The following is a 27,599-nucleotide window of genomic DNA, read 5'->3' as shown; positions in this document are numbered from 1 at the left end:
CACACGTGTTAAACTTTATTGCCACCTTATAGATTATTTTTTATGACTTCATGTTATTTATTACAACACGGATTTGACATATCTATTTAATTTTATAATTATGTGTACAGTTGTATCCTTATCCATATTTACTCAATATCTCACAGCTACTTGTAAACTGCGTAACCACGCATTTACATTTCGTTTTGTCAACAATTTACTCAATTTAGCTAATCTATTGGACATTTACGATAGTTTGTCATCAAAGTAAATGTTGGTAATGTCATAACGTAAAGTTCAAGACCAAATTGCTGCAAGTAATAAAATGTTTAATAACACAACAATTAACATCGCCTTGTTTAAACTCCAAAGTGATAGTTGAGACTTCAAGACCATCTTTTTAAGATTAGTCTTTAGCATTAATATTGGTTTTTCTCCAAGGGAACATTAGCATGTAACAAAAACTAAATCGACTTCTATCGTCTCGTTTGCAAATCTCATCAAAATTACCACAGCTGTTTTGCAGTTCATAAAAAATATACACACTCAACTTTTTATATAACCACATTTATAAATACATCGTTTAGGTGTTTTAACTTTAGTTCATATAACAAACGAAGTCAACTTTTAATCAGAATAACATTCGCACCTTCTATAACCTTCAGACGGGCACACAAAAACCAGTAACAATATACCTTTGAAAAAAAACTTCACACATTAATCTCATCACACGTCACGGCTACCAAGTGTAACATAGACCTATCACCTATCAGCTATACAATGCATAACCTCCTCTTTTTTGAAGTCGGTTAAATAAATGGGTGCTATTGTCTACAAGTGGCCACAAAAAGTTGCAGGTCATTCTTTGTCTACGCTACTATTGTTTTACTTTTTAAATGTCCCATCTCCTATGGAATTTGCGTAACTTGAACCCTTTTAGTCCTATACTCGTGAGAGTCCCAGGGTTCGTGTGCCGCCATCCGAAGCTGGGATACTGCGAACTGTGAATGAGATGTCAATGGCCAAGCAATGTTACCCCTACTATGTGACGTGATACTTGTCTGGACCCAGTTTTTATTGCGCTCTTTTTATTTTAGTGGATTTTATGAATGGGTGTCTAATTTGTCTCAGAATTCACAGGAATTTGTAACATAATGTTTTTGGCATTCTATAATGAAGGTGGAATGGAACGAATCATGATCTCTTAGTATGATGTTGGTTTTTGTACCTGTCCATAAGAATGTTCTCTTATAAATAGTCTACTTATTATGAGAAGCTTGACACTAAAAGTTTACGTGAGAAAACAAGTCGAAGCAAAGAGGCCAATTCAATACTAAATTATATGGAAAATGGTGATGTTTGAAATTAATACACACATAAAACTAGTTGAACTTAATGCACCCATAGTAGTACTACTGGGGAGCCAGACAGGATGTAGAGTGGTGTATCAAACAGGTCGCTGCGCCGGCGCAAGTAAGTGACATCTTGCTAATCGCAAACCGCATTCCGGTCTATTGCAGATTGCAGTCCACCTTGCAGATTACTACAAACTGACATTTTGTTAGTTAGTGGTTTGTCTTAAAACGAATAAAATTTATTGATACCTTATTTCTTGTCTGTCAAACTTTGATTCATACTTTCTTTCTAGTACTTAAATTAGTTGGGGCATGTTTTTGTTACGATCTATGGGTCTGTCTTTGAAAACTCCACATTCCCGAACATACCTAACTTTTTGGGAATTAATTCCAAAATTCGATTCTTAATAAGACTAAACATGGCCAAAGTTCAGCAGCATGGTCTATATTCAACAGTGGCCGTCTAGTGGCTTCCTCCAATGACTTTCAGAACACTTATATGTGTTTAGTAGCAAAATTCCCCAGTTTACAGATTACAGAACACATAGGACATCCCGGATCTTGACTAAAACTTACAACTTAGGCAATAAGGTTACAAGTTACAGCCTGATTACCTAACGCGTATCACGTTAAACGTTACATCTTCCAGGAGCAAAGTTCATCTGTAATTTTATTAGCTACATCTAATCGTGAAAGATGTTTATCTCCGGCTTAATGTGCTGTGGGAATGCGCATATGTTTAGTTATCACGACATCTTCTCTCTGTGTCATAAAGATATGTATGTGTGTCATATTTTTGGATACAATCACAGAGTTGTGTGTCATTAAGTAAAACTGTAAATGTTTTTGATTTTGATATGTGTTTTTGGTCGAAGTTAATTACTTATCTCAATTAAAGATATGTGTATTACGATCGATTTTTAGCAAAAAAATGGCCTTTAGTGGTTTAAAGATAGGTTGAAAAAATAAAGAGTTTTTCAACATTTACTTAAAGGGTATCACAACAACCCCTTGACATGTAGGTATGTCATAAAACTGACACTGACATTCGGCATAGTATGTGAAGTTAAAAATTGACTTACTATTAACAGGGCTGACATGTTCCTAAAAAATATCTATTACTTATTCGACTCTTTTGTCAAGACAAGGAAGCAGGTTTGTATATAAACACATCTAAACTTTTATATAAAATAGTAGCCACAGACAGACAGTAAAATACTTACCCACTTCTCTATATCTACTTAGATACCGAGTCAAATCTTATAGGTAGCTCGAATGAGCACAGCGGGAGAAAATGGATTAGCATTGACCTTTAGCCTCGAAGACGAAACTGGGTACCTACCTACCTACCTACCTACCTACTTATGTTCATGCATATTCTCACAAACAACGGTGTCAGCATGATCATGCATGCGTTTGCCGTTTTTTTAACACTTGCATGCCATTCGATAATTAATTAATTCACACCTACTTACTCATTCATTGCTGGCATCACGCAAATATTGTTAAAACAAACAAGTTTTAAAAATATCATTTTTATACAATACTAGCTGATGCCCGCGGGTTTGCTCGCATGGATTGTGGACTTAGTGACTAATAAAGTAACCTAAGTTACTTCTTAGTACATCAGCTACTTGACAGTAAAAGTCCCGTCACAATCGGTCAGCCATTTCAGAGATTAGCCAGAACAAACAGACACAGAACGCTTTAAAGAATCTGAGGGCTTAGTACAAGTTTATTTTACGTTAGCCAAGACCAAAACGAGACTGTAACCGCCACCTCAATACTCAGATGAGATTTAAAAAAAAACTTTTATAAAAAGGTAAACAGTAATTGTGTTTAGCTTGTTGTATTTAATTACATCAAGAAATCGATTAAAATTGTACATGACTTATTTATTAATTTTGCGATAAAAAGAAATGCTTGTGAAATTATTTCTAGTTTATTAATTCTTATAGTTTGTTTTAAGTAAAGTTCTTTTTTTTATCTGATTAACGCAATGACACCACTTTCGTTTGTGGGTTACAAGAACCGACAACAAAAAATAAACTGATGATAAAAAATGTGAATATGATATAGTAGTCCCTTACCTACATAGTACATACATATTATAACCTAAAAAAAAAACTAAAAATAGAAAGTAGAAACATTTATTTTATTCATTTAAAAATTGGCCTCTCCAATTCTACCCAGTAAAATTAAATACTCTCTGTTTTTTTGATCTTTTGCGTATACTTTGATCATCTAAGATGTCAAATAAAGCTAATTTCATAGGGCGTTGCGCATACCCATGGATATGGGCCACTGGGCGTTTGTAAATTATGTTATCATTATTTCCTCTTGTATTCGTGAAACCTGTCCGATATCGGAGCTTGGTACATCTAGAATATACCGTCTGAATTACAATGGCAGCTGAAAAATAAAGAAGAACACCAGTGAAACAAATGACAAATAAAAATATTTTATATCTTATACGGTTTTAATGAGCTCTAATCAAGCCTTTAATTTTAATATCTACGAAAAGTAAAGTAAGTTTGTACACGCATCAAGATTATGATTTTGACCAAATATTATTTAATAAACATTCAATTTCACATCAAAAAACATACAATTTCACATGCACATGACACCCAGACCAGGGGCCTTAGTCTGCTATTCCAATTGTGTCAGAATGGTCGATTATTGAGCAGTGCAAGAGGGACGGAGCTACGTAGGTTGTATCATCGTCCATTTTGACACAATTGTAATAGCAGACTAAGGCCCCAGAACCAACAATTTGTGGATCACACAAACAGTTGCTCCGTGCCGAAGATAGGTTACCGAAATTTACCATTAGTTATTGAAGAAATAAAGTTATACAATTTGCACTTATTCACCTGTTATCAAGACCCACAGCCAGTGTATGCTCTTCATAGCGCAGTTTTATAAATAAACAATGGGATTAAAAACCCGACTAGGTAAAACGACGCGAAAAAATTAATCACAAAAGATTAATTAAGTTATGTTTTTAATTATTATGGATTTCGCAATAGGATTATACACTAATCCATTCGATAAGCTGCGCTGAGGTATAAAGGGTAATCCCTTTATGGACTTGACGTCTTTTTGAATAAGTAAATGTATTTTCTTCCATCTTTAAAAAAACATCATTTGTCGATATAGTAGATAACTTACCAAGTAATGGGGTTTGACCCGCTAAGCCATGGGTCTCAGTTGTCATAAACAATTAAGACAATTGTTATAGTTAGTTAGATTATATTGTGTATAGTCTTGTGATGTTTTTCGATGAAACCTATTTCCTCATTAAATAAAAGCAAACTACTATTTAAATATTATTTATTTATTTTTATTATATTCAATTTTATTATAGTACAATAAACTAAAATATTCAACTAAAAATCACGGTTTACTCACGTACATTAATAGAGAAAAGCTCTACTAGTTTCGAGTCAAAGAGGGACTCTTCATCATGAGCAGCGTAGCCTACTGACGTAGTGGGCGCACGTTGCAATTTACGTGTGTAAACCGTGATTTTAAATTAATTCAGGATGTCTCATCATAGTTTTATTAAAAAAATATATATTAGGCCTTGAATATTTTTCTATAATTAAACCTGTCACCCAGAAATGTTCTTTCCCGTAAATTGACGGGATGCGGTCCATAGCCTAGCAGTGGTCGGTTCATACGTCTCATGTCAACTCGGGCTTTCTTTTGTATATTTTCAAACTTCTTGTTATTCATTGGGTTATTATCCGCTTCTTCGAAATTAACCGATTGATTCAGTGCAATTAGGGATGCTGAAAACATTAATTTTATTAATAAACTAGCTCATACCCGCGGCTTCGCTGGATTACGGATTTTGTGACTAATAAAAGTGGCCTAAGTTATTTCTTTTTTCTGACAGTAAAAGTTCCATAAAAATCGTTCCAGCCATTTCAGAGATTAGCCAGAACGAACATTAAAAAAAAACATTGTTTTGGTGTATATATTATACGTATGTAGTAAAAAGCGGTTATTTCAATATTACAAACAGGCACTCCAATTTTATTTATTAGTGTAGAATACATAGTCTAGGCACTTTCTAAGGTTATAATGATACCCCAGACGCACTGTTCAAGAAAAACTCTGTCACTTTACCATACGTACCTATAATTAAGTTGATATCATGGCGCCACTATCGCTTAAGGCACATTAAATGTCTAAATCAGTTTAAGAGATATAATTTTGATGAATAAATTCTATCGCTTCTAGATTATCTTACATTCGCATCTATCGAAAGACAGGCTACTGAAGCTATGTCTAAGTGTAATAAATACAATAAGTAGGTAAATACTTACCGAAAAACATAAAAAATAACCAAATGATACCACGCATAACTAGCCTTTTAGCAAATGAACCAGCTAACTCTGCTAAGACCTCATTATATTTGAAGGAAATGCACTTAAGTATTACAAAATTTAATCAACATTTACTGCTTTATTTTATAGGCTTGGATTTATCGATCGTATTAGTTAATTAGGTTTCTTAAGGATAAGGCCTACACGTAATGTAATTGTATAATAGCAGGTAATTTTCTTATAGTTTTCAAGCGAATCCGACGCGGTTTCCACTGCTCTGCTCTGCTCCTATTGATGGTAGCGTGATGTCTTATATCTTCCTCGATAAATGGAATATCCAAAAGAATTATCCAATTCGGATTAGTAGTTTCGGAGATTAGCGCGTTCAAACAAACGAACAAAATCTTCAGCTTTATATGTTAGTATGAGATATAGGTAAGATTGTTTTCAGCTTACCGCTAATCATGTAACTGTTAATTAAAATGTTTTCATAAAACAAAACGTGTGTGTGCGTCAAATGTTTCTTTAAAAAATGTTTGTTACGAGAGTTTGGTCAAAGGTAAGACGTCTGTATAAATAAATGATGTGTCTTTATTGTTTGCCTTTATTATAAATGGATGCCAGAGTATTTTTATATTAAATAAAAAAAGTAATTTAAAAAACTAAAAAACCCGACTGCGTTTCTTTATAATATGAAAATGAAAAAAAAAATCCTAAAATTTAAGCAGTCGGGACCCATTCTAAATATAAAGACTTTGTGAGGGCACATACGGCTTGCTTTCTAGAATGGGTCCCGACTGCTTAAATTTTACGATTACTTTCTTGTTTTAGGGTTTTTTCATTTTAATATTATAAAGAAACGCAGTCGGGTTTTTTAGTTTTTTAAATTACTTTTTTTATTTATTTATTTTTAGTTTTATTATTTTTTCATTTTGATATATCTAGTGTCACTCTGACAGTAAATACGAATCAAACGACCCCTATAAAGCGGAAATCCATCGAGTCGTTCAGGCTAGAGAGTGAGCAATATTCGAATTTGGCGCCAAAAATCCGCCATTTTGTTTTTTTATTATTTTTATATATCCAGTGTCACTCTCACAGTAAATACGAATCTAACGACACTTCTCAAGTCAAAATCCGTCAAGCCGTTTAGGCTAGAGAGTGAGAAATATTCGAATTTGGCGCCAAAAATCCGCCATTTTGTTTTTTTTTTAATTTTGATATATCCAGTGTCACTTTCACAGTAAATACGAATCTAACGACACCTCTCAAGTCAAAATCCATCAAGCCGTTTAGGCTGCAGAGCGTGCCAAACAATTATACATACATACATACATACATACATACATACATACATACACTCGAAAAACATAACCCTCCTTCTGGCGCAGTCGGGTAAAAAAGGAATAAGGGAAGTAGACTTAAAGAAGGGCAACACTACTAATTTGATAAATAAAATCTTGTATCATTTAACACATTGAACGCCGTGGTGGTCACCGGTGACCGACGTTAGCGGAGGATTTGACAGTTTTCTATTGGCAGTCAAAGACTTAAAGCTAGACTTCATAACATGTCTTTATTTTTTCATCATTTTAGTTCTTTTTCTTCTCTACATGTGATTCCAATGGGCCTAAAGGGGGCCATCCAGGAGGTATTAAGTTCTTGGTCTTCTGGTGCGCTTGTTTCGGTTTGTTTCCTGGGTTGTGAGTTTTTAACACTGAAAGCAAATTTACTTTTGAGCCGACGAAAGGCAAAAATAAAACTAAAACATTTACACAGTAACAATTTATTTCACGAAATATTGTCACAACTACAAAGCGAAAAACAAGACCGCCATTTAGGCCTTTGTTGACAATGAAGGTGAAGTAGTCGTGAGTACTACAGCATAAAGCTACCCAACCAATGAAAACTAAAATAACAACCAATTTAAAGTATAAGGAAGACATGTAAAACCCTATTTGTAAGTCAACGTTAACAGAAACTTAACAAGAGATGAATAAACAGCGCCTAAAAACTCTTAAACATACGTACGGTCGATAGTTATGAAGACCAGGTGATTTACGCAAAACTTCACTTAATTTTTATTCTTATGAAGTTATGCGTGTATTTATTTGGATATATTTGATTCAAGAAACCCATGAGACTCGTATGAATGAGGTTACCTAAGCCCCCTAAAGGTAGGCAACGCACTTTTCCTCGGTCGTTGCGGATATCCATGAGCGGTCCTGATTGGCTGATTGGCTACTATACAATCAGGTGATTCATCTGCTCGTTTTCTCCCCTATCCCATAAAAATATGTTAAGTGTCGTTAAGGTAACATTCATTAATAATCTTATATACCGGTTAATACATTGACATAATCAAACATTGTTTCACGTCGGGATTCTGTGAGGCCGTGGTATCACTCCTCGTGAAGAAACATGGCTCTCACACACTTAGACATAAAATACTTTATTAAAAAAATTCATATACGCATTTGCAATTACCTACGTAAGGAAATAAAAATGTCCTCAAAGCGTCCTATCGACCGATGAGTTTGGTGAGAAAACTATTTAAACGTTATTTTTCTTACCAAACAAAAGAAGAAGGACTACCTAATTCCATACTGTTATAAGCTTTGTAATTATTATTGTTATAATAATCCATGTCACCTTCGTTCGGGGATAGTTCGCCCTTGTATGCATGGCCGGTGCAGGTACCATCATGCAGTACTTGAAGGTCTGGGTCGTAAATTCTTCCCCATATAAGCTTACACATGGTAGCGTAAGTCTTCCCATCATTACCACAGAAAGGACCTTTGTTTTCACAACTCGTCTGGTGGGCGGACACCCATGTTACTTGCATTATAAGTAAAATACTTGCTGAAATTTAAATATAAGTTGAGTAAATTATGAACCACTGCCTCGTTAATAGGGTGGTCGCAAGTTCGAGTGCGACTGCTGGACAAAGGTTCTCAGGTTCGATTTCCGGGTCGGGCAAAGTATTACTGGACTATTTCGGTTTTTTGAAAATTTCTCAGTTGTAACATGGAGTCTGGAATTGTGTCCAGTATATGGCAATAGGCTCACCCCCTATTACATGGGACTTATAACACAAATGGCGAAAAGTAGATGTACATTGTACAGTGGCATTAAGTGTCGTAATCTGCTAGTGCATTTCTGCCACCCGTTCGGGAATAAAAGGCGTGTCGTTGCGTAAATTATGAACCACAATAATTTCCTTCGTTTAAATGATTAACGCGTTCGCGTTGCGTTCAGGACACAACAACGAACATTTTCTGGTCCTTTTCTGCTCCTGATTAAGCCAAGTCTTTAAAAAAAAAAAGAAATAAAGAAAAACAATTCACTTACCAACGATTAACATTGTACCGGAGTGAACCGCAGCAATGGTACGATTAAAAATAATCATTACAATAAAAATAAAGATCTTTGTGAAAGTAATTATTCACAGTGTGTAGCAAATAAATCAATTTCTTTGGCTATTAGTTGCAATTGTATATTAATTAACGAAGCGCTACATTGTTCATTACCGCACTTACTTGGGTAATAAATCGACTGAGAACCTCCTAATTGATATTGTTTACAAACTATGGTATAATGTGTTTATAATTCTATGGAATGTTATATAAACCTAACCTAATACCGTCGATAGATTTGCCTACTAGAGTCAATTTCTAACTGTAGTCTCCCTGATTTTCCTGAGCTGCGGACAAGCAGGAGAAGGAACGGGGTGGTTTTTACTCAGTAAGAGTCTGACACTCCCTCTCGTCTCGTCCAAGGCGGGAGAAGTCATTGGATGATTTTCCCCCTTCAAAAAAATAAAACAAAAAAGTCTCCCTGATTTGTAACAACTATAAATAGGTAATTCATCCCTAAGTAACTCGTAATGCACTTTATAATAAATACGGATTATTTTTTATCGGTATCTAACTAATAGCTAGTTTGTACACGAATATAAAGAGAATGCAATATAACTATAGGTAGAGAGATAATAGCTGTTCTTCATACAAGTCTCAATAAATCATTTAAATGTACCGTTGAATGATCTGGCAAATCAATGAAAGCAATAATGTTCGATCTCAAGTTTGGTCTTGGCCAAGAGCATTGTAATGCCAATATAATCAATATTGATTTAACACTTTAAATTGGCGTGGTAATATTCTAATGATTGTGAATTGTGATGATTTCGCAGTCAAATAAGAATTGGTGGCTACTATTGACTTGAAGTTATTTGTACGAAATGGTATAAAAACATTGTGATATTTTTGATTAAAATTCAAACTCATTCAGCAATTCCCTGTCGGTTGGTCGAATGAACCCAACTCCTAAGCTTGACTGTAAAATGATATGTCTCTGGTTCGATACCCTAGCGGGAAAGAGTATTATTGGATTATCATTTGATGCTTAGCTCGACTGCAATTATATATATAAGGACTTATAACATAACAAAAAGACGTCCCAAATATAAAATTTCAAACAAAAACTAGTATAACACCAAATGGCTCAAATAAAAGTAATACGATACTATTATTTACCGTCAAAATATTAGGTGGCAGCCGACAGGTTAATCCTTAAACAACAGGCGGCGTCATGTGGCAACGTATAGTATTCCTTTAAACGGAACGAAGCCGTACGTATAACCCTCGCGTGCGCACGTCGGGTATATAAACGCCCAGCCGCTGTCGCAACTTGACTCTGTTTGTTCGTATGTTCCCATCTTACTCAATCACGACTTAGGAGGGCACGGTTGGTAAAATTTGCACAACAGAAGCCGATCACATAAACGATTCATCATGATCATGACTTGATGAATCGCTAGCCAATGTAAAGTGAAATATTGCATGTCTTACTCAATCACCCATCAATGTTGTTCAAATTTCAACGCCCTTTATTTCCGGGCTCATCACAATTATTCATTAGAAATGTTTATATGTTAATGTTCAGTAATATCATTTTTGTTAACATGTTAATAATCGTGTCATTCAATTTTGATCTTTATTATAATAGAGGTCTTGAGATATTGAATTCACTAACTAATGATTGAAGATACGTTTACATAATATAGTCGAGCTACAATTATGTGAAATAACACCTGTATCTGTACATTAACATAAACTAAATGATAATAATTATAAGCAAAATAAAAAGAAAGTATATTATCAAATAATGTTTTATTAACAAAATAATTGTACAAAAAATTACTTGAGCAATGTAATCGTGGTGCCGGGTGCATTTCCTTGATTCAAGGAATCCTTTTCAATTTGATCATGGTCGTGATACCTTGAAGAGAAATGGACATTATATAAAATCAGTTACTCATGTACCTTCAAGTTTCATGAAACACAGATCAAAGTTTATATTAATCTTAAATTTTAAGATTAATATTCTTAGTTTGTCAATTAGATATGTATATAGATACCTACGTAGGTCACTTTTAACCTACCAAATAGGTACCTTCTACTTATTAACAAAATAATTTTATAAGGCACACATTTTATTAGGTAGTTTGAAGACAACTTATCATGTTTAAATGATAAAGAATAAAATTTTATTTTACACATTAATACATGGTTTATTAATTAGCTTAACAGATTTTATAAATTTTATTTGTTTTTATATATCATGATATTAGTGCGAAAAAATATGGAAGCAAAATATTAGGTAACAAGGTAGCACGTACCTTTACTTACGCATTATACATGATTGTAATAATTATTGTTGAATGTATTAACTCTTTTCTCTCTTTTATCAACATCATCTTCGTACGGTAACATACATTGACCAACATGAAGCACTTTGAGATTAGTATTAGCCTTCTGCCCGTGTTCAAACAAACAAAAGTTGGTGTATGTCACCATATCTGTACCACATATCGGTTCCCATTGCTCGTTGCAGTAATTATTACAAGGTTTTAGAAGGGCGACGTCCAGTCTGTTGTTTAGTAGTCTTGCGGATTCTAGATCACACATCGACGGATAAGTGACACCATCTGTGCCACATACTGGTCCAATTATTTGATAACTGACTGGGCAGAATGAGGCAGAAACGTACTTGCTCATCGTGAGTATGCACGCGATCGAAACTGGAAAAGAAAATGTTTGTTTAAACAGACCATGGGCAGCAAACGCAGGGTTAATATTTGACGAACGATGATTTTGCTGACGAAATACATGTCGCGGTATCACGCAATCGATTATATCAGGGTCAACTATCGCTTCGATAATCGCATGACTACGCGGTCTACACTATAAATAAAGTATTAGTATAAAGAAAAAAAAAGCACTCACTTATATTACGAAAAATACGCGGGACTGGTCCAAATGTCATGATGAAATTCATGACAGAAATACAACCGATTTGCAAAATTTTGTTGCTTTTATAGATTTTCTATGAATGGATGTTTGTTTTCGTAGTCAATAATTTGATTTCACATTTGTGAAAAGAAACAATACCTACAATTGTAAAAGATTATGACATAATTACTTGTATTCACTATTCTTCCAAAAATTCAATAGATTATTTTTCTGTTATACACATTATATCAAAAGTGAATTTTCAATCAAAACAAAACAAAATTTCAGTTCAGTATCAATCGATAATATACGTAGCATCACATCGTACCTATATTGAAATATTTAAGTAAAAAATAATTTCATGTCTTATTTTAAGTTAACAAAATTTAAGGATATTTATCAAACATAAATGTAAAAAATAAAGATATTATCTCATTTAAAAAATGTTTTAAAATATAAAAAGTCATATAACCGAAAAAAATAATTGTTTGAAGTGTGTTTTGAACTGTCACCGTAATTAATAGATGGCGGTGTAATACAAATACCAGCCAATAGGCCGGTTCAATGGCGCTATGATTTCGAAAACAAAGCATAAGGACAATCCAGGTATTATTATTTCCGTTTATCAACTAACACTCATTTTTGACAATGAAACAAAACCCTACTAATTTACAATACAAGTAAAATCTTTGCATAGCACTAACTAAATTATCGGTATCATTATGGTAGACAATAATCTTTAGCGCAAATATTTATTCATTTTCTAAAGAAAAAAAAATTGTGTTCTATTTTCAAAATTATATTGCATGCATCAACGACTCTTCGGTTCAAAATTTAAACGTTTGCAAAAAAGAATAATTAGAGTGCTATAAGTGTTAGCCAACGCGTAAGAAAAATGATACCTATATTGATATATACCATTCGTACCATTTTAATATCTCATGTTGTGTAAACTTTATTAAACACACACACACTGACACAATATTATATTTTGAAGGATAGTTTGATCAGTCGGCTTCTGTTTGTAATATCCGATACTTCCTCGTCAAATATCGTATAAATATTTCTACGATTGTTTTACTCGAAAATGCCAATATCAGTATCATTAGATTACACATTTGTTTCCTTATTTGTATTTACTGAGATAATATAATATCGATATAATAAGACTGAACTGTTCTTCTGATGGATGTAAATATGTTCTTATTAAATCGCTGAAAAAAAAAATTTTTAGCTTTTATCCCAATTTCAACGTTATGATAGACTATTTAAGATCACAATTAGATAGACATGCATAAAATCGTTTTTAAACTGACATGGTCACTAACACTATCATCAGAACTTGAGACGGGATATTTACCATGTTTATTTATGTCGATGAGTTTCAATATTTCGGCACTGTTGCAAGTGCCATGATCACGGATGAACGAATGCACCAACATACGAACCACATATGCAAAACATTCGCCACTAACAATATTCTTTCAAAAATCAAACGCCTAACTCAAGTCTAAAAACAATAATCTTCTATAACAATCTGTTCACAACGTTTTCACCTCGTAAACAGATAAAGTAGACAAGCAAAACAATTCATAAATTTAATATGTCCCTACTATTTATTTACCAGTTCACCTATCACGATCGTTCGGGTTTTCTAACGGGGTACGCTCAGTCGGAGGCAAAGTACTCTTAATATTATTACGATCATTTATAACACTGGGTGTAAAATGTCCGATTACGATTTGTGGACTGTCAAACATTATGATTTAGATAATTAAGTTCTTGATAAGATACGACTTTGACTTATAATCTGGTTTTATTTAAAAAAAAACATTAAAACGGACATGTTGTCATGTTGTAGACGTGTGTCCATTAAGTTTTTAAACTAACTTTAGAACTTAAGACAGTTCATCCGTGATCATGGCGCTTGCAACAGTGCCGAAATATCGGAAACTCATAGACATTAATATCCCGTCTAAAGTTAAATCGTTCTAAAGTTAAGTTTTCGATTGTTTCCTATTCACTTGATATGGTCTATCGGACAACAGATGGGTCTCTTACACAACATCGTAAATTCCAATTAATGACTAGTAGGCTTCGGCTCATCTCATATCTATTTAAAGAAGCGCTTCATTAACTTGGCCTTATAATGTATGATTACGCGACCATAGGCTCGTACACAATTTTATCATAATACATTTTAATATTATACAACTGCCTGTCCACAGCCTTTAAAGGCCATGCTTTTGAAAGATTTATTACAAAATAAAGTTGTGATCACGACCTGTCGATTCAGTTTCCTTCTATAGGTTAGTAATGACGGATGTCGGACTTCGTTAAGATGTTTCAAAGTTTACTCTTTGCCAGCTTAGTAAGGATTAAATACCGTCTTTAGGGTACAGTATAGAAATATTCTAAATTCTTTCATCAAATATATTTTTGTAATAACTATCGTGATACTAAATTAACTAAAAATCGATTTACTCAGAGCAGGCTACGCGATATCGCACCGTCGTGCGTCAGCGCACACTGCTCATCATGAAGAGTCCCTCTTTGACTCGAAACTAGTAGAGCTTTTCTGTATGTGTTCTGTACGTGAGTAAACCGTGATTTTTACTTAACCATCAAATATCTAAGAAAATCCATAAAATATCCATCAATTTAACACACCACTCAACACTCATGTGTTCGAGTGAAACACTGCAATTTCCAATAGAAAGTAATAGTCGACTTCCAACTCCTAAAATCCAAGTACACGTCTAGCGAAAATTAATCCCCATTGCTTTCCGTGGGAAATTATTACGTGAACACGCTAGGGTTTGCACTGATTTAATTTTAAAAGGCTCAAAGGTTGCTATCATTGTTCTCGTGACGGACGAAAGGGAGCGAGCTCTTGTTCGGTCACGATTCGCGTTCGATTTTACGAAAATGTTAACGAGCTGCGCAGACGCAAACGAAAGTGAACGAACGCCATTGTTCATGAAACAGGTGCTATCGATAGATATCATCACAAAACACCTACGTCTTACTTATGCAACTGTTATAATAAACGGTTACTTAAACGATTTCAATTTTTGACTATTGAAAGTTGTTGAGGAAAATGCGGATTCGAAGTTTCAACTAAAGGTTAGCGTAGAAATTGTTAATTGATGATGTGACCTTTGTCAACCACTAGTAGCAAATGTTTGTTTCTATCAACAATTTTGTCATTTCGGTATTTTTCCGGTTTTCGCTTCCGTCCAGTAACTTATGCGGTTAAGTCATCGGATTGATGATGTTTACAAAAACGCGTAATGCGTTTGGTATACTCCGCGTGCAGAGATTAGGCGTTAATGGTAATGAAAGTATGTAACAAACAGAGAAGTAATATAAGACAAAACTTCTTATAAAAACGATATAAATTTGTTTCGTTATGACTTACATACGTTTCCAACACAATTATTTCAAACCAGTCAACATTTCTTCAACTTGATAAGTATCAAATGGAATTCATCCAATATGAAACCTAGCTTTACGATTCCATCCATTATCGACATTCCGTCCTGTCATAGAAAGCTGCAACTATAATACTGATCTACGATTCGCGTTAACATTCCAGACCAACCCGTTTCTTGACTGGGTTCATTCCCCGACAGGCAACAGCAGTAATAGCTAACAAAGACTAGTATTGCAGAATCATTAGCGTATATGAATATTCATATGATGACAAGGTCGCTTATGACTGTCCATTGTTACACACAAATTCATATAATATTTACTTAGATACAATTTCACCAATTTGCATGAGCATTTCACTTTCTTTATGCAGCTGTATTAACACATTTTATTACGCTATAGACGAGAAGTGTAGTCGGTACATTGTTAGTTCTGTCTCATTATTTATTCTGATATGTTTCTATAGTGATTATTCGGATTATTCGAGCTCTCATAACGTCCGATGATATGTTATTACGCCTAGTTGAGTCATCTTTTAATACATTAAAAAAAACTCTTGCTTTTAGTACCTACACGCCTTTAACGAAAGCCGGAACATGTTCACCGTTTTCTCTCCATTGTGTCGATTTTAGGCGTATTTGGTGCGGTCATGTTTCTAAAAGATTTCGAATAGTTTAAACATGTCTGGAACAAAGTTAATTGTTTTAAAAAGAACAAACAGTTCAGTACAGAAAACTGTTTGCAACAATTTTGTAACCAGCATAGGTAACACGGTTTTGGAATGCGTTTGTGAAAGGACACGAGGAAGCCTTCGACCAGCAGTGACAAAGTGTGACAGTAGACTTAAGAAATAATAGAATAACTTGAGTTCTCATAATTGAAGTTAAAAAATAACGAAACACTTACAGAAGTATGAATTCATTATTATTCATAACACTTGCAGGTGATTTCATGCGACATTTTTGAAAGACCATCTCACAACCGTCCTAATTCACAATTCTACAATTCAAAACACCATTAAATGTTGCGCAAACAGACTCATTCTAAGCTAATACCCACATCCTACGCATGTGCAAATAACCACCATTCACAATCGTTTGTTTATTTGCTCATGGTACAATTGTACCCAATGTTTTAGTATAACGACAGCTCTTTAAGTGTCACTAAAAGCTTATGGTCAAGCAATGGTCGTTTCGAATCCATTTAGTGTTGGGCACCTGTTGTACAACGCATTGTTTAGTGAAAGAGGAGTGTCGTTTAAGGTGATATTGTTAAGCACACACTACATTGTGCTGTGTCCGTGTTTTACTGTATTCGAGAAATAGACGAAAGGAGAGACTTAAGATTTAGAAAGAAAGTACTCGTCTTTACTTAAGTTAATCTCTTCCATAAGTCTATCTGGGGGCACGGTAGTGCCCCCGCCAAGACGAGCCAAGCGAAGCGCAAGGGCACTACCTACCTTTTCTCGAAGCGCTTCGTCGTATTTTTGAACCTTCATAACTTGAGTTTGGGTTATACCAGATAAACAAAATTTTCAGGATATAATGTCAGTGGTAGACTTAATAAACCTCTAAAGTTTCAATTGCATAGCTCTTATACTTTAGATTTTATTGATATCTAAAATACCCCGATTTCGTCACTCACTCACTCACTGATGATCAACAAAATTCTTAAGGTACTTCCTGAAGTCCTAGAAAACTGAAATTTGGTATGTAAGCTAGTATTAGTACCCAAACAACAAAAAAATCCTAAAACTTGGAACTTTTACCCCCAACCCCTTAAACTAGGGGGTGAATGTAAATGATGTTAAGTCTTCTTAAGATTTTATATAATACATTTTTCATCAAATCAAAACATTATCCTACCCATAAGACTTAGATATGAATAATATTACTACATTCAAAGTGTTTATTAATCATATTACGTAGAACATAGACACAAAATAAAAATAAACATTCGAGCAAGACTCAGTTGAACCGAATTAGTTTTTTTTGTACTACTCATAAGAATGTACACTGATAATTTAATTTATCAATGATTGATGACCAAGTTTATGAGGAAACTCCTTTCTCTTCATCACTTCGTAGTTCGACACGGTATAACCAGCATAATTAAATCAAACAACCCAGAAAGGCACTAGAATTTCATCGAACTAAGAAATATATTCTAATAGCAACAACAAATATTACCGTTGCAATACCAATCAAATGGCAATTCGAAAACCGTTTAGTAAACAAACCAACTCGCGATGATTTGGCAATGACACATAGGTAACCAAAGATAACGAAACTTTTGCACATAATACATGTGAAACTAACGCTACACACTTGACATTATTACCACCGATTTATCAACCGTTATCCTTAACACAACCTTGACTTGTAAAATAGTAAAAGACTACCATTTTCAAATGCAAATTAAAATTCATCTCCATAATTTTTTAACCTCAAACATGACCATCCTATTTTGGACTTTCATTGTTTTTAAAGAAGGTTGTATTTGCAATAAATTATGATGATGATGTTAAGGTCTTTTCCTGAGTTGTATAGAAAGGCGATGGTTTTTAAAAGTAAGATCTTGCTACAAATATATCAAGACGGAGTCACGACATTATCGCGGCTAAATCTTTGAACACAAAGGTTCCGTTGCAGGTGCGGGTGCCATTAAATAACAAAAACGTTTCGCTGTACACTTCTTTATAGGTTAGATATGCCATAACATCTTGCTTTGAACATTTTGTCTTAGAATAACATTATTTCTTTCGTCGTTGATTGCCTTTTCAGTGAAGTGATGATTTAGTGCGTCATGAAGACACGAAACAATAGGATCAGGAATTGTGTCTGGGTGTGACAATAGGATATAAAGTCTCCATCGATGAGGTAGTTATTCAGTTCAGTTTCATCGAAGAATACTGTGAATCAGTAGGTAATAAAACTGCTGACACTCCTCTTAATCCCGATAAAGATAAGTCAAATACAATAGCAACGGTTTTAACAACGTAATCCGCTAATATGGAAACAAAGAGTTTTAGTAGCACAACGATCACAATAAGTAATAAGTAGGTACCTAATAGGAAGTAAATAAATGTCTACTTAATTCTAAACACTGCGATAATAGTCGATTGTGGTCAGACGGGCCCCCATAGCCCGTATCCAATTCCTAAAATGGAGATGAAAGTTCTAAGGAACAGAACGGAGATAGGGTCGTAATTCATATAGATCGAGAATCGACAAGTAAAAGATTTACTGCAAGCGCAGACGCAGTAAAAGGGTTAGCGCTTTGAATTTGTATTGTGTTCCCTTTTGTTGTTTTACTAATTAATTTTTGTTTTGTTGTTACAGGTACGTTAAATGTCAACGTTGTTTATTTATCATCTTCGAATGTACGAAACCTTACTACTGAAATAGTAAGTTAAACATATGTACTATGTCGCATTTGGTAAGAATGACAGATTTGACAGATAATTTTAGTTAACAGTGAATGCTTCTCTTGTGTGACAATGAACCAAATGATGTGACTTTCCACCAGATACATACAAAGAAGAGAAACACCTTGAGAAAAGCTGGACTTACAATAAAAATATGAATAAATCATTGATTCGTCTTGACCATGGTCATCAGTGATCAATCTTTCTTGGGAATAACAGAAGCCTTTTGTCCAGCCTGCGGGAAAGCTACCTACCCTTAATACGAGTTTACTTTAAAGTAATCACAACAAGAGCAAATTCGGCACTCTGATTGGCTCAACCAAATCTACCAATCAAAGCGCCGAATTTAAACGTAAAGCAAATTCGTATTAAGGGTACAGTACGATTTTATTTAGATCTAAACACTAACCTATCTTCTAACGTTCTGATAGTTACTAATCTAATAAATTCAAAGTCTAGTATCCAATGGCGCTTTAATTAACCTCCAGAGATCCTTGTGAAACAATTTATCATAATAATAGCGTAAATAATTATGATTCAACTAGCTGCTACAACTGTTTGCGCGAACGTATGATAAATGGACGCAAACCTCTGTTCCTACGGCGCACAGCGTCCATTGTTTCAAGTGAGCTATAGCCCATTGTAAGCCAAATAATTAATTACATAATCTAATAAAATTATATTTTATTACGGTCTTTAATTAGAATTCTAATTAAAAATGGGAAATAAAGACAATGTCATGTCGTGTGTCAACGTTTTGTTTCCTGATTAGAAGTCGCAAAGAATTTTTTATGTGTAGTCGTAAAGCAGGGCTTGATGATTTTCGTGTGAGTTTGATGATAATATAAAAAAGTAAGCTGTTAAATTAAGCTTATATAAATGTATGTATGTATGTATGTATTGTATACTCATGGACTAATAGACGTATACGAAATGATATACAAAGGGTTAGCAAAAATATATCGATATTCCTCTAACTCAATTACCAACACTTTCCACAGAAATTCACAAAAATACTGGTCTTGCTAATCCAGTTCGTTAAGCGTCATAAACGCAAACAGTTCCAACTTTTATTTCCTTTAAACCACTCCCTACAAATATTTTCGTCGTGAGAAAAATCGCTTAACAAACGTTACGTCACGGTAGGTCATTATCCCCGAAGTAAACTATACAACATACTGACAGCATGTCAAATCACACATTTCAATATACGTGAGATATGGTTTAAAAGTAAAAAGTACCATAGAAAGGTAACTTTCACATTTATTGAGGTAATAATCGAAATTGGAAATTATATGTATTTTATTAGAGTGACCGATGTTTCCATGTCAGTGAATGTCATGTGTTGTGCTTCGTATGACTGTTTTGACTACGATCTGACATTTCATTCCATAGTTGAAGACGTCACTTTGACAGATAGTGTTTGATTGTCTGCATTGGCGAAGAAAGCCGGCTCTTACGAGCGCGCGTCTTTTTATATTTTACACATCCTGTATCTGTCATTTAGAATAAGTTATTACAATCAATATTTAAAAAGTAAAGTGCAAACAACTCATCGTGAGCCATTAAAAATAGAGAGTGTTCATAATTTTGTTTAATTAGTTATGTAACGTCTATACAGACTTATGAATTAGTATTCAAAATATAAGAACCTAGTAATAAATAAGCTCAAAGATTTATTTACATAATACATGTATTTTCAAAGAAAAGCCAATGTTCCCAGTTATTGGAGAAAGGATTACCTAACAAAGTAATCGTATTGTTTTAGTTACTAGACGTTAATTAACGAATAGTTCCGATTCATATCGAAGTTGCGATCAATTAAACCAGAATTGTATGGGCGGGCAATCAATTAAACAATCAGTCTTAACGTCTGTTTAGTGAGTATAAAATGGAATGACAAATTATTGAGATTTACTAATTACATGCTCCTTTTATTAGACTCGTGCTTTGGTCGTGTTATGTAATGTCTGCCTGTACATTATAGTTTAGGTCACGCTTTAAGAATAAATAATGAGTGTGAATGAGTGATAGATTTTAAAAGACCGTGTTATACTTATAGTGATTTATTATGAGAGATTTGATTGAACAGGGTTTCAATGAAGAAATCTAGACATTGTATGGTTATAAAACGTGTATTTTTTATTAATAAGACTAATTCTAAGAAGGATCAAAATATCTTGTTGATTTAGATTTTTAATAACATAATGATCTTAATCTATAGAATACTTGACTAAAAACGACACTAGCGCCGCCACCGCTAATAGTCATCACAACAACTCAATTACATCAACAAAAACAATTCAATCTGCACTTGATTCCGGATTTCACAACGAGGACGATGTAAACAAGCACATCTGTTGTTTTTAAAACTTTAAAACTAAAGTAGCGCACAGCAAGTTAGCATTCCAAGTAAGCAAGTGCTAGGTCTCAGCGCCCGCGCATTCCATTGGCCAGGGAAAGTCTAATATACGAGTACATCATTTAACCTCTTTACAAACAATTTAGTACTTACTGACATTTATACTGAGGTTATAGTAAAATTAAATCTTATAATATTACGTCACATTGATCAGTAATTGAGCCGTTACAAACTCACTGACAGCCATCAACAACGTTATTAAGTAAGAAACAGACTGTAGATTAAACTATTTTTTCTAAACAACTCATTTCATCGTTGGTCGGCAAAAAGGCGCAAACTTTTTAAAGATTATCATCTCTGTCTAAACAAAATGTATCAATCATGAATGACATTAATCATTAAGTTTAAACGTTGTGTCGACACTCGAGACTGTTACATAAAGGGTGTAATGCACGCACACACTGATCCGTATCACCTATGTAAGTGCACATTCACTGCACTACGATTAGCCCGCTGTCTTATAAATATACAGACATTAAGGCTAAGTTCAGATGGATAGGATATTACGTTATGTTAGGCTATTAACACGACTTACTAAACGAGGCACAGAGGTTCACACCAACACAATTGTGCGAGAGCCATGCTTCGGCACGAATAGGTCGGCTCGACCATGGCCACGGTCTGACAGAAAACCGATGTAAAACAACGCTTCGTTGTGTGAATGAGGTTACCGGGGGCCCAATTACCCCCCTTCCCAATCCCCGATTCCCCGACAACCTTTAAATTCCTAACCCCCGAAAAGGCAGACAACGCACTTGTAACGCCTCTGGTGTTTCGGGTATCCAAGGGCGGCGGCGATTGCTTACCATCAGGTGATCCGTGTGCTAGTTTACCGGCTGATAACATAAAAAAACAAGCTAGAATGTATATCGAGATTAGATTGTAAAATACCCGTACCAAGACCACCGGTACTGACCGAATACTTTTGTCGGAAGCAAAGATAACAGATCTAATTGTCCATCTTAACGGTCCTTGTACCCACGTATCGAACTAATTAATCGGACCTATTTGTACGTTACTAAAGTCGTTTAGTAGACTTTCAATAGTAAACAACGCGCGAAAGTTTCCCACGGCCGTTTGCCACAAGCAAATATTCTGCTTTATCTAACAACATTATCTAACATGTTCTTACATTATATCAATTAGGTACAATAACAATAAAACATAATTATAAAGATAACAAAGAAAATGTTGCTTTCATTGGAAACAACAATATAACTGGAGGAAGGCCACACATTGAAAGGCTCAAGCTTTATATGGAAATGTTCTATCAAAGCCTCTGTACAAACAAATTGATTTTCGATTATTGCAAAACAATAATAATTCGTTTTTCGATTACAATAATACGAATAACGATTGACTGCAAATGTTTAATGCCCTCAGTAACGTCAGACCAGTCAAGGTAATAAGGTAATTCCTAAGCCGATCAGGTTAGGAGCGTTGCCCTGATTATCTCGCAACGAAAGCTGTAATAATTTTCAAGGCCCCGTCTCGCATACCATGCACGCTCGCTATAATGGCATATTTCTGCATCAAATGCCTCCACAGGTACTTAAAGTCCTAATGGCATCATAGACATTCACGTTTGAAGATCAAAAGCTAGAGCCGAGCCTGAAATTATCCCGAGTGTATCGAATCGATTATCACTCGATTCCCGTCGTGGAGGCATCTCTATGGCCACTCGCTCGTGACGATCCCTGGCCGAGGCTCTCGATTGTTAACAACTCCGCCACAGTGGGGAAAGTTAGAAGGATCATGAAATTAAATCACGTTAGAAACGAGTATTTAAATTCAAATCCGTGCGTCGTAAAATAAGATTTAAGGCTCACGCCTTCAAAGTTAAAATTACAACGTTCATTAAGACCAAACAAATGAATAATTACATTTTGGTATTACGCTTTCACTGCAAAGGTTTATTATTTAGAGAGAAATAACGTCATTTGGAAATTGTTAATGGCGACCTGTAAAACTGAGTCCCATTATTACATTAGACGTTAAATTTTACAACACAAAGTTAGTGCGTCTAAACGCTTGGCTTGCGTAATAGAAGACCTATTATTTGGTAAAGTTATGGCTAAGTAAAATATTGTAGACGTACATTTTGCATAAATGTCAAGCATTGTAGAGGACCAACTCTCTAATAATTTGTATCTAAAGATTTTATGTGACAATAAAGTACATGAGGCCAGTCGCCACCCACACTTAGTACCTGAATGTCCGTTGAATCGGTAGCCAGCGGAACATTTACTTCATTTTACGTCCTACCCACATTATATATGGACGATCAACAACTGATTTCGCTTTCACGCTAGAGACAACTATACAAATTGCTTACCTTTCAAATGTAAGTCGATTTATCTTGTTATGTCTAGAGGGACAGATATCTGAGGAGAGGGACGTGGAAAGCTGCGCGCGCGCCGATCGGGCCCTTCATCGCTGTTTCTGCACTGAAACATTACAACGCTGTCGACTGTCTCATGTTTGAGATCTTGGCTTTCAAATCAGAGTTCAGAAATAGAAATTATTATTTAGCACGGAAGAGGAAATTCTGATATTATGTTCCAGATTATGCACGGAGTTGGAAGACCGAGGCAAATCTTTGAGTCTATCGGAATATTAAATGCTATCTGATGACTGGGTTCGCCGATTTATTATTATGCATCTACTTGGTTGAGAAAGAGCACACTTGAGACTTCTACAAAAAGACTAGTACTGGTCTTATCTAGTCATGCTTAACGATAAAAACGATCTACATTTCTGATCTTTAGCCCTTTTTCGGCTTAAAACTCATGGACTATCATCCTCATTATCAAAACCTTCTTTTCCTTGCTTGCATAAGCTTTATCTCCTCAGTCCCACAACAAACTAAAATCACGGTATAATCACGAATTATATTATTCATGGAGAAAAGCTCTACTAGTTTCGTGTCACAGAGGGCCTCTGTGAGTAAAGTGATTTTTAGTTAATTTAGTATATCTCACGGTAGATATTATAAAAGACTAACTAACAGCTATTTATTTAAATAAAATAGCGAGCTCCATTAACGTGCGGTTATTAAACTCCTTATCAGTAGGGTTCAAGCGCGGTGCCCTCAGTCCGATTCATTGCACGATCGCGATTCAATTTCCTAGTTTTTACATTGCCTACTTTCCTTCCTGGGCTCCAGGTGATCACGTACAGCTTATCACTGTTCTAACTGCAAGACTTGCAACACCTTCCGTCTTGTTTCGTTGCTACAAATGTTTGAAGTGTCTTAGTCTGAACTTTGACCTCTTAGGGCCAGCAAATGGTGTAGCGGTAGTTTGTTGCGTGTTTGTAACCTCATCTGCATTTAAAGTTGTCATTGGCTATGATATTGTATTATATTCTAGACATCTTACATGGTAATAATCACCCTTTTGTTAGGTGCTTTATTCATGGACTTTTTTTCTGTTCGAGCAGTGGCGTAGCGTGACAGGCGTGGGCCAGTTTAAAAATTGTTTGGTCCCGTTTAAAAAATTGGAATGTGTTTATTTTTTGGTTACGGAGCTAGCTACGCCCCTGCTTTTCATACCCCATTGTCTAAGTTATGCCTCCGATTCAATGTGCCGTCTCTTTTATTATCATTCTTCACAATCTACATAAATATTTTTCTAAACAAATTAATACAAAACACATGCTTTCGAAACTATACAATTCAGATTTTCTTCACATAATTACCACAATCTACCTTACCTATATAGATACAATCGTCAAAGTTGATTGCACAGACTCACACGATCATATGTGGACACGATATTTTCCTATCCTCAGACTTTCGATTTTAATTCTAGAACTTGTTTTGCTCTTAATATACTTTCAGTTTCTTTAATAAAATGTACATTACCTTGATGATGAATGCCGTATTCGAGCATTTAGATACAAAAAAATATAGGACGAAAAACTGTACCGTGAAACTGCCGTGAAAGCAGTTCATATGGACATTTTTGAGTTATCATCTGCAGAGAGTAAAAAGTCACGTGATTTTTGAAGATAGTAATTGAAACTAAAATCTGGGTCAGAAAGTGCACAGGCCTAAAATTTCGAATGTGGTCAGATTCTAGGTAACAGGAAAACGTTGTTCGAAAGAAAGCCAAATGCATTAAGCAGGTAAATAGTTTACTGGTCTAAAACCATTATACGGTGACCAATTTCCCCTGATTCGATTGCCAGGAAATATCCGCGTAACAAACTTCCTACACGTTTCATATTCTGTTCTCAGCTCATTACAAAAGTTAATTTCAAATATAATGATTATTTGCCGGATAATGTAAAATTACAGAGAATGGTGTCGGACAATCGTTAAATGAAGTGAATGAAACTTAAGGGTTTTTAAGTACATATACATAAGTGAAGCGGTAAATATTTTCCGTTTGCCTTTTGGTTATGCAAAAGTTCCACTGCCATACAAGGGCCTGACCAAGTGTAGTTATGAGAATTTTTTGGCATAAACAAGGTACCTTGTATGTGTAAAAAAATTCCTCACACATCAAGCTCTAAAAAAACCAGTTAATGATAGTCTCGCTTTGTATGATCTTTCCGCACATTTGACATTCAGATTATAGTGGTTTTTATAGCTTGACATGTAGGTACATTATATCCTCCATCCTCAAAGCAGTTCGTGTGAAAAAGTATTACGAAACACAATTCTTCCTTCGATTTTTGCTAGTTACATCATTTATGGCACCTTCACAAAAGATGCATGCAAAACTGAAGTATCGGTTAAATACTCTCGACATAATATTTTGGTCTATAATTTTGAAACATTTACGCAATAGATTTTTATTAGCTTAATGCAATCAAGTGCTATAAAAATAATAGATGTTTATTTCTAAACATTAACGAATTTAAATCGAAAATAAAGTTTCTTATGACATGAAGTTTTGAACCAGAATTAAGTCTTTTAATATGACAACTACTAGATATTAAACTAATTGAATATTAGTCAGATCTTTGTAGCAAAAAACATACATATTAATTTACACAATACAATTTAATTTTTGTCTATATGCATATTGATTAAATCATCTAGGTATTATTTTAATGCACGCGCATAGTTATTAAATCCTCCATCATTCGAAAGAGTCCATAAACTTCTATCTACGTAGCGATAAGTGGACGAACTATCTACCAAAGATTAAAGTTCTCCCACTTATCACCACTTATATTCGGAATATTGGCTGTCCACTGAACATTTTAAAATCGATAAATTACAACACGCTTTACACGACTTAAACATAAGACCTTATGCTTAGAAACGTGCACCATTGAACTTTAGACTAAAAATAGATGAAGATTATTTTATTTTAAACTCAGACCCCTGACTTCAAACATCATTCTTAATGTCAAGTTTCCCCAAGAGGTCGTGTTAACTGAGCTGTCTCTAAATTGGGGTCGCAGGCCACAACGTCACAGTCTCAAAGCCAATTAGTCTCACATTTAAAGCGCAGCATATTAAAAGTCTAGAATCTAGACTCTAGATAAAAGTAAATAGAAAGGGGAAACTTTGACACTGGAAACTAACCATATCCATCATTTGGTTTTCCCTGTACGAAATATGTGAATTTTTCCTGATAATCAAATAATATTTCTTCGCGTTTTTCATTTTCTTTTTTAATGTTATTATTTTTTTTATTTTTTCCTGTGTCGACTTTGAAACTCGAGTATGAAATTTAGTTTAAAAAAAAATATCGCGGTCACAATAGGAAAGGCGTTTCGTCAGTATCGTGAGTGTATTTACAAACACTTGCACATACACATACACATTACTGTTAGACCTAGACAAATAATTTGATAGATCATACAACGAATTGTACCGTACGCGAATTGCAGGTTCAACACGTTGCACCAAGACACCAATAATGCATCTAATCATAATTATGAAGGGAACATTTCTCTTCATATTATTCTTTTCCCATATTTATTTCATAATGCACAACCTAGTTTGAGTAAACTATACACATTGTATGAGCTTTCATCTCTCCATTGAAGAGACTTGACGCCATTGTCAATGGATTATTCTCTGGCCATATTGAAATGCCTAGGCTCTAGCCATTCTAGGTAACATTAGGTAAACGACCAATACTAGAGTTTCTATGAACACTAAACTATGAAAGTGTAAACCTTCTTGTCATCAAGGATATTGTAATGTTCTGTGTGAATGTAAATTAAATGGACGAAACTAGGAAGTACTTCGTTTTGAGCATTTTAAGATAGAATGGTGTAGATAGTGAACAATTTATTGTATAAACAGTACATTGAGTAAATAAAATCATGCATGTTTTATATCTGGGTAACAGATAAAGGTTTCCACATAACATAATATGTTCAACG

At 34.6% G+C, this 27,599-nt stretch overlaps 2 protein-coding genes and 1 long non-coding RNA gene across 4 annotated transcripts in view; 1 reads left to right on the top strand and 2 right to left on the bottom strand.

Moving 5' to 3' along the window:
• Window positions 1–27,599, top strand: part of LOC118267337 (cerebellar degeneration-related protein 2-like) — an 89,115-nt gene that overhangs the window by 13,639 nt on the left and 47,877 nt on the right. The gene's annotated exons all lie outside the window — the stretch shown is intronic.
• On the bottom strand, window positions 7,229–9,201 carry LOC118267341 (uncharacterized). Its single transcript, XM_035581277.2, has 3 exons — window positions 9,023–9,201; window positions 8,324–8,533; window positions 7,229–7,388 (listed from the first exon to the last, which is right to left on the bottom strand). Exons 1-3 carry the CDS (start codon window positions 9,078–9,080, stop codon window positions 7,264–7,266), a joined length of 393 nt encoding a protein of 130 aa, XP_035437170.2. The 5' UTR covers window positions 9,081–9,201; the 3' UTR covers window positions 7,229–7,263.
• Window positions 10,826–12,112, bottom strand: LOC118267340 (uncharacterized). 2 transcript variants are annotated; one of them, XR_007706798.1, is made up of 3 exons: window positions 11,959–12,112; window positions 11,352–11,753; window positions 10,826–10,951 (listed from the first exon to the last, which is right to left on the bottom strand). It is a non-coding gene; the product is annotated as an uncharacterized LOC118267340 (long non-coding RNA). The 2 variants fall into 2 exon arrangements; XR_007706799.1 differs by having other exon boundaries at window positions 11,362–11,753.

The sequence above is a fragment of the Spodoptera frugiperda genome, chromosome 23 (assembly GCF_023101765.2).
Source record: "Spodoptera frugiperda isolate SF20-4 chromosome 23, AGI-APGP_CSIRO_Sfru_2.0, whole genome shotgun sequence".
In the NCBI taxonomy this organism is placed as follows: Eukaryota; Metazoa; Arthropoda; class Insecta; order Lepidoptera; family Noctuidae; genus Spodoptera; species Spodoptera frugiperda.
The sequence above is the reverse complement of the archived record's forward strand: the minus strand, read 5'-3'. Positions and strand labels throughout refer to the sequence as shown.